At 33.7% G+C, this 13,409-nt stretch overlaps 1 protein-coding gene across 1 annotated transcript in view; it reads right to left on the reverse strand.

Moving 5' to 3' along the window:
- The window catches only part of LOC139690457 (prostasin-like), a 39,574-nt gene extending 26,457 nt beyond the window's left edge, over positions 1-13,117 (reverse strand). Inside the window, exons 1-5 of the mRNA XM_071587912.1 lie at positions 12,977-13,117; positions 12,766-12,882; positions 11,882-12,019; positions 11,590-11,730; positions 2,115-2,268 (exon numbers count right to left, since the gene is read on the reverse strand). Coding sequence (XP_071444013.1) covers positions 2,115-2,268; positions 11,590-11,730; positions 11,882-12,019; positions 12,766-12,882; positions 12,977-13,117 — 691 coding nt within the window. The remainder of the gene's footprint in view (positions 1-2,114; positions 2,269-11,589; positions 11,731-11,881; positions 12,020-12,765; positions 12,883-12,976) is intronic.
- Between the last annotated feature and the right edge of the window lie 292 nt (positions 13,118-13,409).

The raw sequence follows: 13,409 nt of genomic DNA on the forward strand, positions 1-13,409 counted from the left end.
AAATATAGTTAATGCTTGACCTTCCCAATTGTTTAGTTGTGGAAATGTTCTTGAGAACAATTAGCACTCAAAGCTGTTTAATTCAGGAGCTGTTCAAAGGAAAATTCTCCAATCAAAGCTCTTCAGTGGAGAAGCTATTCTAAAAGGACAGAGTCAATGCCGGATGATCAATGTTTTGTTATGTTATGGAACTGTTCTATAAAACTAAATAAAGAATAAGGGGAGCATTGTTAGTAGAAGCTCTGTTGAATTTCTTAGGAAGTTTAAATATTACTATATATTTATGTTTTATAATGATATTATTATTTGATAGGCTTCTGTATAAACTTTATATTTTGGGAATCAGAATTCACACAGACACATTTGTAAACCTTACCTAAGGAGACAGCCAGACACCCTACACTACAATAAACCCTTCTTCAATTTCAATAACTCTCTACCTACCTTCATTTTATCCAGTAGTTTCGCTTTTTCCTTTCTCTACTTCACCTGAATAAAATTCTCCATACTTTCAGTTTTTACAGCATCCATTTAAACTCTTTAACCACTATTCCTGCCTCCTTCGAATTTCTCCCAACAATCATCTCTCCTCCTTCACCATGCCTAGTATTTTGTCATTTGCTTTCCTTTCCTTCCATTTTACCGTTTGAAGCCTACTCTACACTTATATCTCAAAAACCATCAATCTATATACACATATCATCATATTCCTCAATGGCAACATTTCCATAGTGTATAAACCATGCTACATATAAAAAGTTTTCACTTGAATTTCATTACATACCTGTATATCCTTACTCTTCATCCTAGTCATCAACTCTCAATTGATTGTGAAATATTTTATGAGTAGCACAATTCTTATTACTTCCATGCTACCTTGATCCAAAACTTCCAAGATAGATAAATGGTTCCACCAATTCTTGTTCATGTATAATTTTAATCCAACAATTTCAGAGAGTAAAAATCATTCACCTGACCAGGATTTGATCCTGGATTCCTCAATGTCCATTCGAGTGATTTAGCCAGTTAAGCTATCAAGGCATCCTCTTAAACTCCGAAATTTTGGGGGCTCTTAAGGGAACAAGATGTTGCGATGAAATACCGTTGTGAAATTGTTACATTGGAATGCATATTAGCATGTTATTGGAGTGCATATGACTCCTTTAAAAGTTACTGTTGCAGCATCTCCCGCAGTTTCTTTGGAATTCACAATTTTAATGTTAAACTTGGCCTTCCTCTTCCCGAAACACTTAATCAAATTTATTTTGTATATGTTTTTTATGGGGTTGGAAGCTAAAGAAAACTCTTCCCCAATACCCATGGATCTTTAGTGAGAACATCCCCTTTGTCCTTTACTTCCTGCCCCCTTCACCTCAGGTTTTAGTAGATATTTATGGATGGAATATAGACAGGAAAAGCTTACATCATCATTTAATTGGATGGATAAATTGAAATTTAAAGTAATATAAACAATGACTGAAAAATTCACAGATTCCTAGATTTTACAAAAATATTTATAATAAATTCATTAATAATAAAATATGTTATTTAGGGACAATTTACATAGCTGAAAAGCATTATAGTTAAATATTACAAATGATATACAGTTACCGCCATTATACAGCAATAGCACAACACATAAATGATACATTTATGCGTCTATTATATCTTTAAGTATATGATTACAATTATTTTTTGACTATCTAATATGATATATAACTAGAGCTCTGTTTTCCTATATAACATTTTCCAAATTTAAACTTTCATACAATAGAGTAAATCTGTAAAATATCAATGCCTTCATTGCTGCTCCTTCAGTTTCGTCTTTTTGTGAAATGGATATAGTGTAGTTTTTCACTGTTTAATTAATTCAGTTTTTTCCTCGAATCAGATGTGTTGCACTGAGCATTCAGGTAGCCAACCATTATTTTGCACGATTGGCAAAGACTAACATGCCACTGTTCATGTTTTTCCAAGTGCTGGATAACTAAATAAAATTAGCTGGGGTGAAAAGTGGTAGATCACGCATTTGAGCCAAAAACATTTATTTATATTTATTTTAAAATAATAACTTATCAAATCATATTATTAAAATAATTTAGACGGAAGCTCACACATGAAGCACACACTCTCAAATTCTGGAATTATCCCTAATCTAACCTCCGTATACATGTATACCCCAGGGTATCCTGGCTTTGCACATCCATCACCCCAGGACGCAATTCTATACAGCATTCCATTTATCACCAGAGGACCTCCTGAGTCTCCCTGTGAGCCAAGAAAAATGTATTGAACATTTTAAAATTCTACAAGAAATATAATATTAGCATTATTTTTTTTGTAATTTTCAGGTTAATTTTGAAAATTGGGCAGATTCAGTTCAATTCAATTGTATGCAATAGATTACCTGGCAAGCATCAATCCCACCTTCTCAATATCCACCAAATATTTCATTCTTAGGTATCTTCAGTGCATCAAAACAATCACTTTTGCTCACTTTTGGTATTTCTGATTTGATTAGGCTGTCACTGGTTGGCCCAGAGTACTGCAAGGAGAGTAAGAGATTCTTTTTTTTCCTAGAATTCACTATTTTTCTAAATCTATTTATGATGGGTAGGTTGGTATAACCTAATTTCCTTTCCTTTGTTCTGCATTCTGACAATTTTTCTGAGACTGTCTATTTTAAAATTCCTAGTTGATTAATTGGGTGTCCACAAGATTTAGCATGATGATAATTTTACAACCCAAAGAAGGTAAAAATTATGCCGAAATGTTTTCATATCTAATTTCTGGTGAAATAAAATGTTTCCCACTCAGAGTAAAAAATTTCAAAAATGAAGTAATTCATACAAACATAGATGGGTACTGGAGATGAAGTAGAAAAAAAGAAACTAATGCCTTGAGGTTAGGTGCTTGCCCAAAATTTTACTTTGCGGAAACAAAAAAAACATATAAATGCCTTAAAAAAATCACTACATACTTATATATTTATCTAGCATGCACTCATTCAGAAATGTTGGTAATTCAGTCTAGCTTAAAAAAGTGCCCTTTCCAGTAAGCCTATGTTATGCAAGTATTCTTGATGGTATTTTTCAATGATATATTTATGAATCATCTCTTTCCCAAGTGAGTACTCTCTCACATCTGATGATTATGGTTGCTTTCAGGGTTTGACACAGAGTAGATCACTTGTTTTAAACTACTGTTCAATATCCCTTTTAACTTACAGCTTTTTTTCTGGTGGAATATACATGGTTTTGTAAATATACATACATGGTGGAATATACATACATGGTGGAATACACAAACATGGTTTTGTAAAACTGTGAGTTACTCTGTCGGAGAATTGGTTATATACTCCATGGAATATAAGATTTATCATTTTAGATTAGTGAGCATTCATCATAATTAAATGAAGAATAGAATGTATCTTTCCGCTGTCCTTTATTCACGTACAACCGGTTTCAACGGTCAAGCGTCATCATCAGGTACTTCAGTACCTGATGATGATGCTTGAACATTTGTACGTGAATAAAGGACAGTGGAAAGATACATTGTATTCTTCATTTAATTAAAATGAATTTCCACAAAGTTGAGCCGGGAGCAATAAAGCATTCATCATAATTTGATTTTATGGTGATCTTCTATGCATAGTGGTGCAAACTAATGGTATTCATCTTACAAATGATGTTAAAATATACCAATTAATTATTCATTAAAGCATACTGATATTTTATCTATATGTATATAGAGAAAAATAGAAATAGGGTAATTAGAATCTACGTACTCTAATGCTTCCCCATCCACCTATGGATGATTTGTTGCCACTGTTTGTTTCACATCCGTCTTGAGCCAATGGTATCAATTCTACTGTTTTATTACTCGTGAGAAGGAAGGAGAAACCTGTTATTATATGCTAATTAAACAATTCAGATGTGATTATATGAATATATCTTTTGGATACATTGAACAATCTGATTACAATGCATAAATAGGCTGACCGTTATGAGGGCTACAGGTATGTCATCGAAGTATTACTGGTTATTTTTTCTCCCAAATGTTGGGTCGGTAATTTGTTCAACAGTTCTGTGCTGACTACCTCCTTCTCCCCACTTCAGACTGCCTGCATGAAAAGATTTTGGCTCCATTGAATATGATCTAAATGAAAAAATAATGATTAAGTGAATTCCTTGATATTTTGTGAGCCCAGAGTTTGAAGAATTGATGATTTCTACTCCAGTATAAGCATACACAGTCTTTAAAGAAGCTGCTAGTTTATTGGATATTTACACAGCATGATCTGTGATAGCAGAGTAAATTAATGATTGATAGGAAAACGATAATAAACCACGTGCAATGAAGCATTAAAAACTTTCACAAGTATGCATTTAAAAATATGGTTGATAAATAGTGTATATTTAAAATTTATTTGCTTTGGATAAAATGTATCCTATATTAATATACTCCATGTGACAATGATAACAATAACCCTTTTGCTATACATTTGAATTTTCTTTCATTAATTATATTGTATGGTTTTCTCAATAGCATAAAATGAAAAGTCGTAAGCACAGTTTAACCCTTAATGCCTCTAAACAGTGATGGTTAAGAGACTCACCATGAATGGGAATTCTCCCTCATTGGTCAACTTCCCACAAACAATACAGCTCTCTCGTTCTCTGGATGGACAACTTAATGAAGCAGGTTTTGCAAAGAAAGGGAAAATTACAGGACAATATCAGATGGAGGAAATTAATGCTTCTAGTTTTTGCAATTTTTATAAGATTTATTGCTTGAATCAATCACTCAAATCACGAGTGCACACAAACCTTATAAACAAGAGATGAGGCTATTGCTTCAGAGAATCTCAAACATGTTGGGCCATAACATCAATATGCCTTATCTGATGAGATTTAACTAGGTTCTTAAAAATAAATTGATATGTATTTACATTAACCTAGTGCACATGCTTTTCTTGTCAAATATTTTTTAATTCTGATACATTTTAATTTTATGATGAGCAATGCGCAGTGAAATGGGCAGATAATTCTTACTCCATTCTATTATTTATTGTTGCTTACATAGCGAGATGCTTCTGTCTAGAGGTTTTTTTATCCTTACCTTTAGTAGCTGAAGCCAAAGTGATTAAAATGATCCACTGCATCATTGTGTTCCATCTATCCCAATGATTGATGTGATATACTTGCTGATTTTGCCCAGTGAATGGATTTATACATTGTTACCATTGACCATGAAAACCATGTTTGTTCTCTTTATTTTGCCTAAGATTTTTAGAACTTATATGAATGAAGACCTACCTTTTTATTTGGGCTGGGATTTGAGATTATTAGTATTAGATTTGATCTTGATATTTTCTGGGTTGTGATGGGGTAAACATATTTGTTTGCTAGTATTTTTTAAATGTTTCAGTAAATGTGTGATAGATGACAAAATTTTGTCATGTCAGGTTATGTGAAATGCAAATGTCACTTAATCTTTGTCTGCATTGAAAAAGTGTGATATGGAGGGCTCTTTTGGCACTGGCAGCATTGCCACCATTTTCCACTTCAGCTACAATTGTGGCTGAAATTGACATCGAACCAACCATTAGAATGATTGCGAAGGTTGTTTTTACAGGTCAAAATTTTCCAACGTTCCGGTAAAATATTTGTTTAATTATCCGCGGTAAAATAAAATATCATCGTTAGACGTTCTACCCTAAGGGGTCTCATTATTAAATAATTAGACCTGAATCTTGGACAACTTCTAACGGTATTATTTCGTCAAAATGCAAATATGCTCAATTTGACTTTCTCATCTGGAAAATGTGTCATTGAGCCACCATCATTGAGCATGTTGCTTCCGTTCTTGGAAATTATTTTTTATTCTTGGTAATCGTTGCTCGATGGCCAAAGTCTTTACTTTTTCCACCTATGTCATAAAAATTGGAAAATTTCTCATTAGTCATCACACCGGCTTCCGGTGATATTTTCCATTTCTTTGATTTCACGCCGCGCCAAACGCTACTGTCACGTGGGCCGATTTTACTATCTAGTGGTGTTTAAGTCTCATCGGGAATTTTGTCAGTAAATAGGAGGTATCATATAAGAGTTCTACCACACCCCATCACTCCCATTTAAAAAACGAGAGGGAAAACGACGTCAAAATTTTATCTCGCATCTCGATAACCGTTTACCTTCGCGATCAATTCAATGGCGATCAAAGACGTCTTAGTTGAATCGTCGAATAGTAAGAATCAAAAAATTAATTAAATCATCGTAAAAATCGTGCTATCGTAACCTTAATGTCACCTTATCGCCAAAGCCGTCGTCATGGAATCTTCTTCGACGCTACGAAGTGTCGTCGAATCAATGATGAAAGTATCGAATATAAAGGGGGGGGTGTACTGAAAACGAGATCTGCACTTCTTTACGTCATGGATCTAAAACTGACGGGCACTTGATAAGTAGAGAATTGTTTTTTGTAAACTGACGGGAGTGAGGATAGCCTAAAATAGATACTGACTTTTGATACAAAAAATCGAATGAGCAAAAAGATAAGGTTTTCTTCATGCATTTAATCCGCTATCATATTTTATCTATTTTTTAACGAAGTCGCCTTACATAAGGTAATTAAGGAGTTAAGGAGGAGGAAATTATCATATGAGCATACGTTTTCAATACATATTTTCCGTTACTCACAATCAATGAATTATGTGCAAAGGGGATACTAAGTTATTAAAATATGAAATGATATTTACAAATCAGTCTGGTTATAAGAAGAACTATGATTTTTTTATATCTGCATAATAGAAGTGCGAAAAATCTTCTGGATTTAGTATATATACGAGTTACTCGAACTTAAATATACCAAAGTGTAATTATTTTTCATAAGTTAGACCGAAACAGCGATGCATGGTGATTGGTATGGTTCTTCACATGACAGTTAAATGTTTAAATCTTCGATAATCTCAACACATGGAGGTGTGTTTATTTTTCAAATGGTCTATTTAAAGTAATTAAGTCGATAATTACGATATCCAGACATTACTAACCGTTTGTGCTCTAAGTTTGCACTTAACCAGAATCATTTTTTAAAAAGGTATTTACGTAGATAATATTAATTAGTCGATTTTTGTATTTAATTTGGAAAAGAAATTTTCGAACGTAATGCTGCGATTTAAAAATATTAACAAAACGATGACTACTTTTATTGGTTTCTCATTTGCCTAATTAATTTAAAAAATTAAAAGTGGACAAAAATTGCGTAAAGTCACAAAATTTAGTTTTTAAATTAATATTTTATGAGAACAAGACAAGGTTAGCACCCAATAAAATGAGCGTACAAACTGCTCTGCTTGCAAGCAAGTGCGCTCTCAGTTTCGTGGAGAAAATATTAAAATTTCTAAAATTAAGAGATATTCGAGCAGGATTTCCATGCATTCTTATTTCGGTATTCTGTTAATTTTATTATTAAAATGTGTTGTAGTTAAATGGAATAGAGAAGAGATTAGTGACTAAACGCTAACTTGTGCCTACGACTCTTCATGTGCATGGCGAATGTATTGAATGTTCGAAAGGGGCAACATTAAGTGGGGAGGTAAGGCTGGACTGTCCTTTTTCAGATGTTCTTATCAACGTCAATAGTATTTACCTGTATGAGTTCTTTATTAATTAGTATGTTTTACTGGATCATTAAATGGTGGTAGTTATGTAAAAGTAATCGAGTTGCTGTGTATTAAATCGAGGTCAGAACGGAGATATACTCACAGGATCAACCATTATTGTCATACAGGTATATTCAAATATATTTATTAAATGAAGTTAAACCACAGTCGGTCTCATTCCACTGAATACTAATTTTTTAATTAGGTCATTAAATTTGGTCTGAGGGTATCCTTTCTATGAAGTTTTGGGAAATTAAAACCCTAGATATTCCACTTCAGCGAAAGTATCAGGATTCCCTTCCTGAGTCTTCCTCTTCAAAATCATTGCTTTTAAATTAGACGCGAAGTCTTCAGTAAGTTCCTTCAGTATTCTTCAGTTAATTTTTACAAGACCTGGAGCTTTGTTTGTTTTTACATTTCGGACCTATTTGTCTATTTCTTCCTTGGACAATGCCTGAATATGCCTCTCTAAATCTCTTGAAGTGTGAGTGAGACTTCGTTTCGTGCACATATACTTTTTCTGCATCCGTTCTGAAATAAATTGTTTAAGATGTTATATTTTTTCCCTGTTTGTAGCAATTTCGAAATTTTCTGCCCTCGATTAATGTACAATAGGACGTTTCCCATGTATATTACTGACGTCAGACCAAAATTATTGAGGATCATCCTCGAAATATTGGCACATTTTGCTTTCGACGGTACGCAAGGCTTAATGTGTAATTTTTCATATTCTGAGGTACGAGTACTATTTTGATTTTCATCGTTACTTGTTAAATTATTTTAAAAATGTGAGTACATTTTTCCTTGCCTACATTAAGGAACATTTTATTTGTGGAAAATGAGATAGCGAGAACATTTATCACATTCACACAGTAAAATAATAAAATTGATATGATCCTCCATTAGAAATTCTTTTAGGAGAAAGTGAGAAATTTAGATCCACTCCTTTCATTGTCTTCTCTCTCGAAATATCCTTGTATAGGGCGAAATGTTCAATAATAATTTACCAGATTCCATTAGGAAATTTATCCATTTGAAGGGCCGCCTTTTGCTAGCAGTTAAACAAACAGACGATTGACAAAGGACCACATCCTCCAAATTTGACTTGTTCCAATCGAATTAGCAGAAGTAATGTCTGAATCAAAATTCTCTGTTGCGACGGAAATTCTGTTTCGCGGTACTTTTGGTCTGGAAGGCACGGTATTCACTTGATCAGAAAACCTAAATGCTCAAAATGTTCAGGGATATTTTTATTCGCATTATTGTTCCAATTGAATATGTAATAAGGATTACGTTTATTGAATAAAATATTAACGAACTTAACATTCAGCTAGTGCGTTTGGTTTTTCCCTAAGAATATTGATAGTTCTTTAACTTATTTCTTGATTCTCCGAAAACATTTGGGTTCCATTAGATATGGTTGGATCTAAATCGCGGAATTCTAAAAAACTCTAACATTTGGAGGATCTACTGCATTCCTCTTTGCCAATCATTGAAAAAGATTTATCACTACCATTGACGATGACATCTATCACCAGGTTATTAAGTTTAATTGCGGTATTCCATCTTACAATTATTGACATATACCTTAACTCAACCCATCTTTACCCCTGCATATGTTTGGCTTCAATGTGGAAAATTAATCGACCTCTATTAGTCAGTTATGTTTATGACGACTGTAAAGATAATATGACATATTTATAATAACTATATTGAGTGTAGTGGAACAACAGGTGAGCGGTAATTCTAAGTTTGCAGTAAGATGTCATGAACATCAATGATGATACTTAAATTGAGATTCAGCCAATGGAGTTTATAGTACTTAGCTTTACTTGGTTTCATCGAACGAATAGGTAAAAGGGCAATATGGGAAATAAATAATAGGTGTATTTCGTGTATTTTCAATTTTATCCTGATTACGCATTCATTGATTTAATGGCCAGAATAATGTTATTTCAACAACTGAACAAAGTGCATAGAAAACAGCATGTTCATAATAACAATGGCATTCACGACTTAACCTAAAGCACTGGTACACATCGTTTGTTTTTAAAGCGGCTTCGGGTGGAATGAATCCACCTCTACATTTGATTTCTGGACGAGAAAATTCGGGAATTTAAGAGAGACCACAAATTGGCATTTGAATGCCGAACAATATGATAAAAGAAATTCGCAGTCACTGATTCAAACCGTCCACACAAAGGTGTAAATCAATTCGAAAAACCACTGGAACTATTCTGAAACGATGCACTACTCAACCCTTCCGCATAGTAAACTCATTAACGATCATATTAGCCTAAAGTTTAAGCTCATAAAAATAGTAGGCTCTTGTTAAACACGACGAACCGCAAGGGGAAGTATCGTGTAACGTAATAACTTTGCAGTAAAGCAGCACAGAATGCGATGCACAAAGATCTAAGGCCCTAAGACCTTCTAAAAGCTGACTGTCCTGGTCTATTCCCTCTTTCATTAGTTCCGCTATCATTCATTATTATTTTCTTCATCAAATTATAAAAGATAAATTTACATGCTAACGCCGAAACAGAAAGTGATTCTTCCTCTACTTACGCCGCAGACTACCATCTCTTCACCTCACTGTTACAACCATAAGTTTTTCTGTTTATTTTAGGTAGTCTTTTCCTTCCAACACCATTAGCTGCCTAAATCGGCGTCTAGATAAAAAATTGCCGTTCAAATGGGTCGCACCACTTACAAGCGGCTAGGATGAGATACATACCAAATCAATCGCGGATGCCGTATCTTGTCAAATCAGGTCGGTTATTATGTTTATTTAAAGATTATCTCGCGATTGTGGGTGTGATATTTTTCAGTCTGGTCGTTGTTTCCACGAGGATCTCCGCCAATGCCTTCTTCCAGTTGTGTAGAGTTGGGTGAGTAGATCCCAGTCACAATTTATCACGTATTATATCTTTCATTTTCCTGCTTTAAATGGTTAGTGAATTATTGAAAATAAATTATGCTTCAAAATCTTTCCCGTTCTACCAAAGAGTAATGATACTCGTATTAATCTTGCATTTAAATGGGAATTTTTGTATTCTATTTACTTATTCAATATTATCTTTGAAAATCTCACTTTAAAAATATATGCACATTATTTATTAATTAGCTATTCAAACATAAGGCTGAATGATACTGTACTGGGAGGATGAAGCGGATAGGTAACCAACTACTTTTAGGTAGATCTTTCAGTTACTTTTCTTATTTTTTAAATTATTTTATTACTCATAAAACAGTATTAAGACATTTATTAACAATTATTAAATATGTAACAACAATATAACATCTATAAATATTAATAGAATTATAATAATTTATTAATTTAATTAATATGCACATCAAACGGACATTTTAAGAAGTTTTACTTCAGTTGTAAAGTAAAATTACAACTTCCTATAAATATTAATGAATCAAACACTCACATATTTCAAAACATGGGTTTGAGTGCATATTGATAATGGATAGAAATTTATCAAGTTGGATGTTCCTATCCTTTACACTAATAAATAAGTCTGAGAAAAATCTTAACAAAATAAAATACTTTTATGATCAGTGAATCATAGTATCATCAATCCATCCTTCTCTTAAGGACCTTAAGATTCAATTCTGCAGCTGCATAATATTACTGTTTGAGCATATATCAGTGATTATGCCTCCATTAGGTCCCACTGCACCCATTCAAAGTTGAGTAAGTTTCTTCAAATGGCACTTGCTTCTTTAATCACAGGTGGCGGACATCAGAAGAACATTCCACTGATGCCAGTATATAGAGTTCACTCCTTACACCCACACCCCCTTGGTGTACTTTCTTTATTTATAAACTTTGTATTTAGTATAAAATATCAGATCATTTCCAGCCACTCTTGTTGATTTGAATGCAAGGCAGAACTCCCTTTCTCTCAAACTCCAGAATTTTCCCTAATCCAGGGCCTATATGCTGCAACCTCTGTGTAAACCCCTGGATATCCAGGATTTCCACACCCACCTCCCCAGGATACAATACCATATTGAATTCTATTTATCACCAGGGGACCACCTGAATCTCCCTGCAAAATTAGAAAAGAGTGTTACTGAATATTTTTCTAATTCTGTGTGATACGATTGATGCAATACTAAGATGTTCCATGAATATTATGTTAACATGCCAGTTGAAATGTTTTGAGTTCTATTACATATGTACTGTGGATTAATATTTACCTGGCACGTGTCAGTTCCACCATAACTGTATCCAGCACATATTTCATTCTCAGGTATCTGAAGAACATCAAAACATTCACTTTTGCTCACAATTGGTATATGTGCTTTGAGCAGTCTGTCACTGGTTGGTCCATAATACTGAAAATCAAGTCAAATTTTCTATTAGATCCGCTGAAATTCAAAACAAAATTGGATAAATCTAGGGAAATAAATATTGGTGCATGAAAGATCTAAATGGTGCCAAATAAATTATTATTATTTTAAGTTGGCATTAAGTAATAGAATGGGTTGAGGCATCACTTTGTGGAAGCGATTCATTTTGGAAAAGAAATACTTAGTTATTCCACATATATTTTATTTGACACGACCTAGGTTTCGACTTGTACTGCCATAGAAGACAAACAAAGTCATCATCTTCTCTTTCCCTTCCTCCCATTTCTCAAACGTCTCCCCCCTCCTCTTCTCTGTCTTCTAAATAAAGCTTTGTGTCTTCTGTACTTTACCTGATGATGACTTTGTAAGTGAAACCTGGGTCGTGTATATAAAAATATATGTGGAATAACTAAGTATTTCTTTTCTGATTGGCATTAATTAATATAAAAGGGTGGCCTGATTATTAGAAGGATGTTTACATTTTATCTACCTTTATACAGATACAAAAACAACTTTAACTAGCTATATATTTCTCCAAAAAAATCATGCATAATACCAGTGATCAGAGAAGACTTGGACAAATGAATATACAAATGTACTTTCAAAATAACATAATGTCTCCTAGCATTCAGCATAACTGATCCATGGAGCTTTCATATCATATGACCCATACAGAAGTGAACCCATTCAATCAAATTGAATTCATTGGCACTCGGAAAATAAATACTCACCCTAATGCTTCCCCACCCTGCCACTGATGATCTGTTTCCACTATGAGTTTCATTCCCCTCTTCTGCAAGCTGAATGGAGCCCACTGTTTTATTATTCAGCAGAAAGGGTGGGAATACCTGCATAATAATGTTGAATTATTACTTGATGCATGTTAGGAACGAAACTGGTGACTTAATCATCAATTTTGTGTTACATTTTAATAGCACCCACCTTGAAGAGTGCTATGTCATCAAAGTATTGGCCTGAGCTTTTCCGCCCAAAGGTAGGGTGAAGAATTTGTTTGACTGCTTTGTGTTCACTGCCTCCATGAGCCCATTTCAAACTCCCAGCACGGAAAGATATCGCTTCCATTGGGTATGATCTAAATAGATTGATTGAAAATAAAGTTGAAATTAAAACTATTTTCAGCAGCAGGGTTATAATCATTGGTGGCCTTTCATTCATCACTTTCACCTACATACAAGATGGTTTAATTCTCTCAATGATGTTATTAGAACTTATGGGGCCTTCTTCATAGCTTACTGATGGGGTCCTTCAGTTATATTAAATAACATCAGAAACAACCCTCAGTTTTGTGTTCATAAAAATGAATGGGTGCACATTTTTGGTTTGGCTACCAAATATTCCGATAACAATGCCTAAA

This window comes from Hetaerina americana, unplaced genomic scaffold (assembly GCF_022747635.1).
Source record: "Hetaerina americana unplaced genomic scaffold, ioHetAmer1.1.p SCAF_3, whole genome shotgun sequence".
NCBI lineage: Eukaryota > Metazoa > Arthropoda > Insecta > Odonata > Calopterygidae > Hetaerina > Hetaerina americana.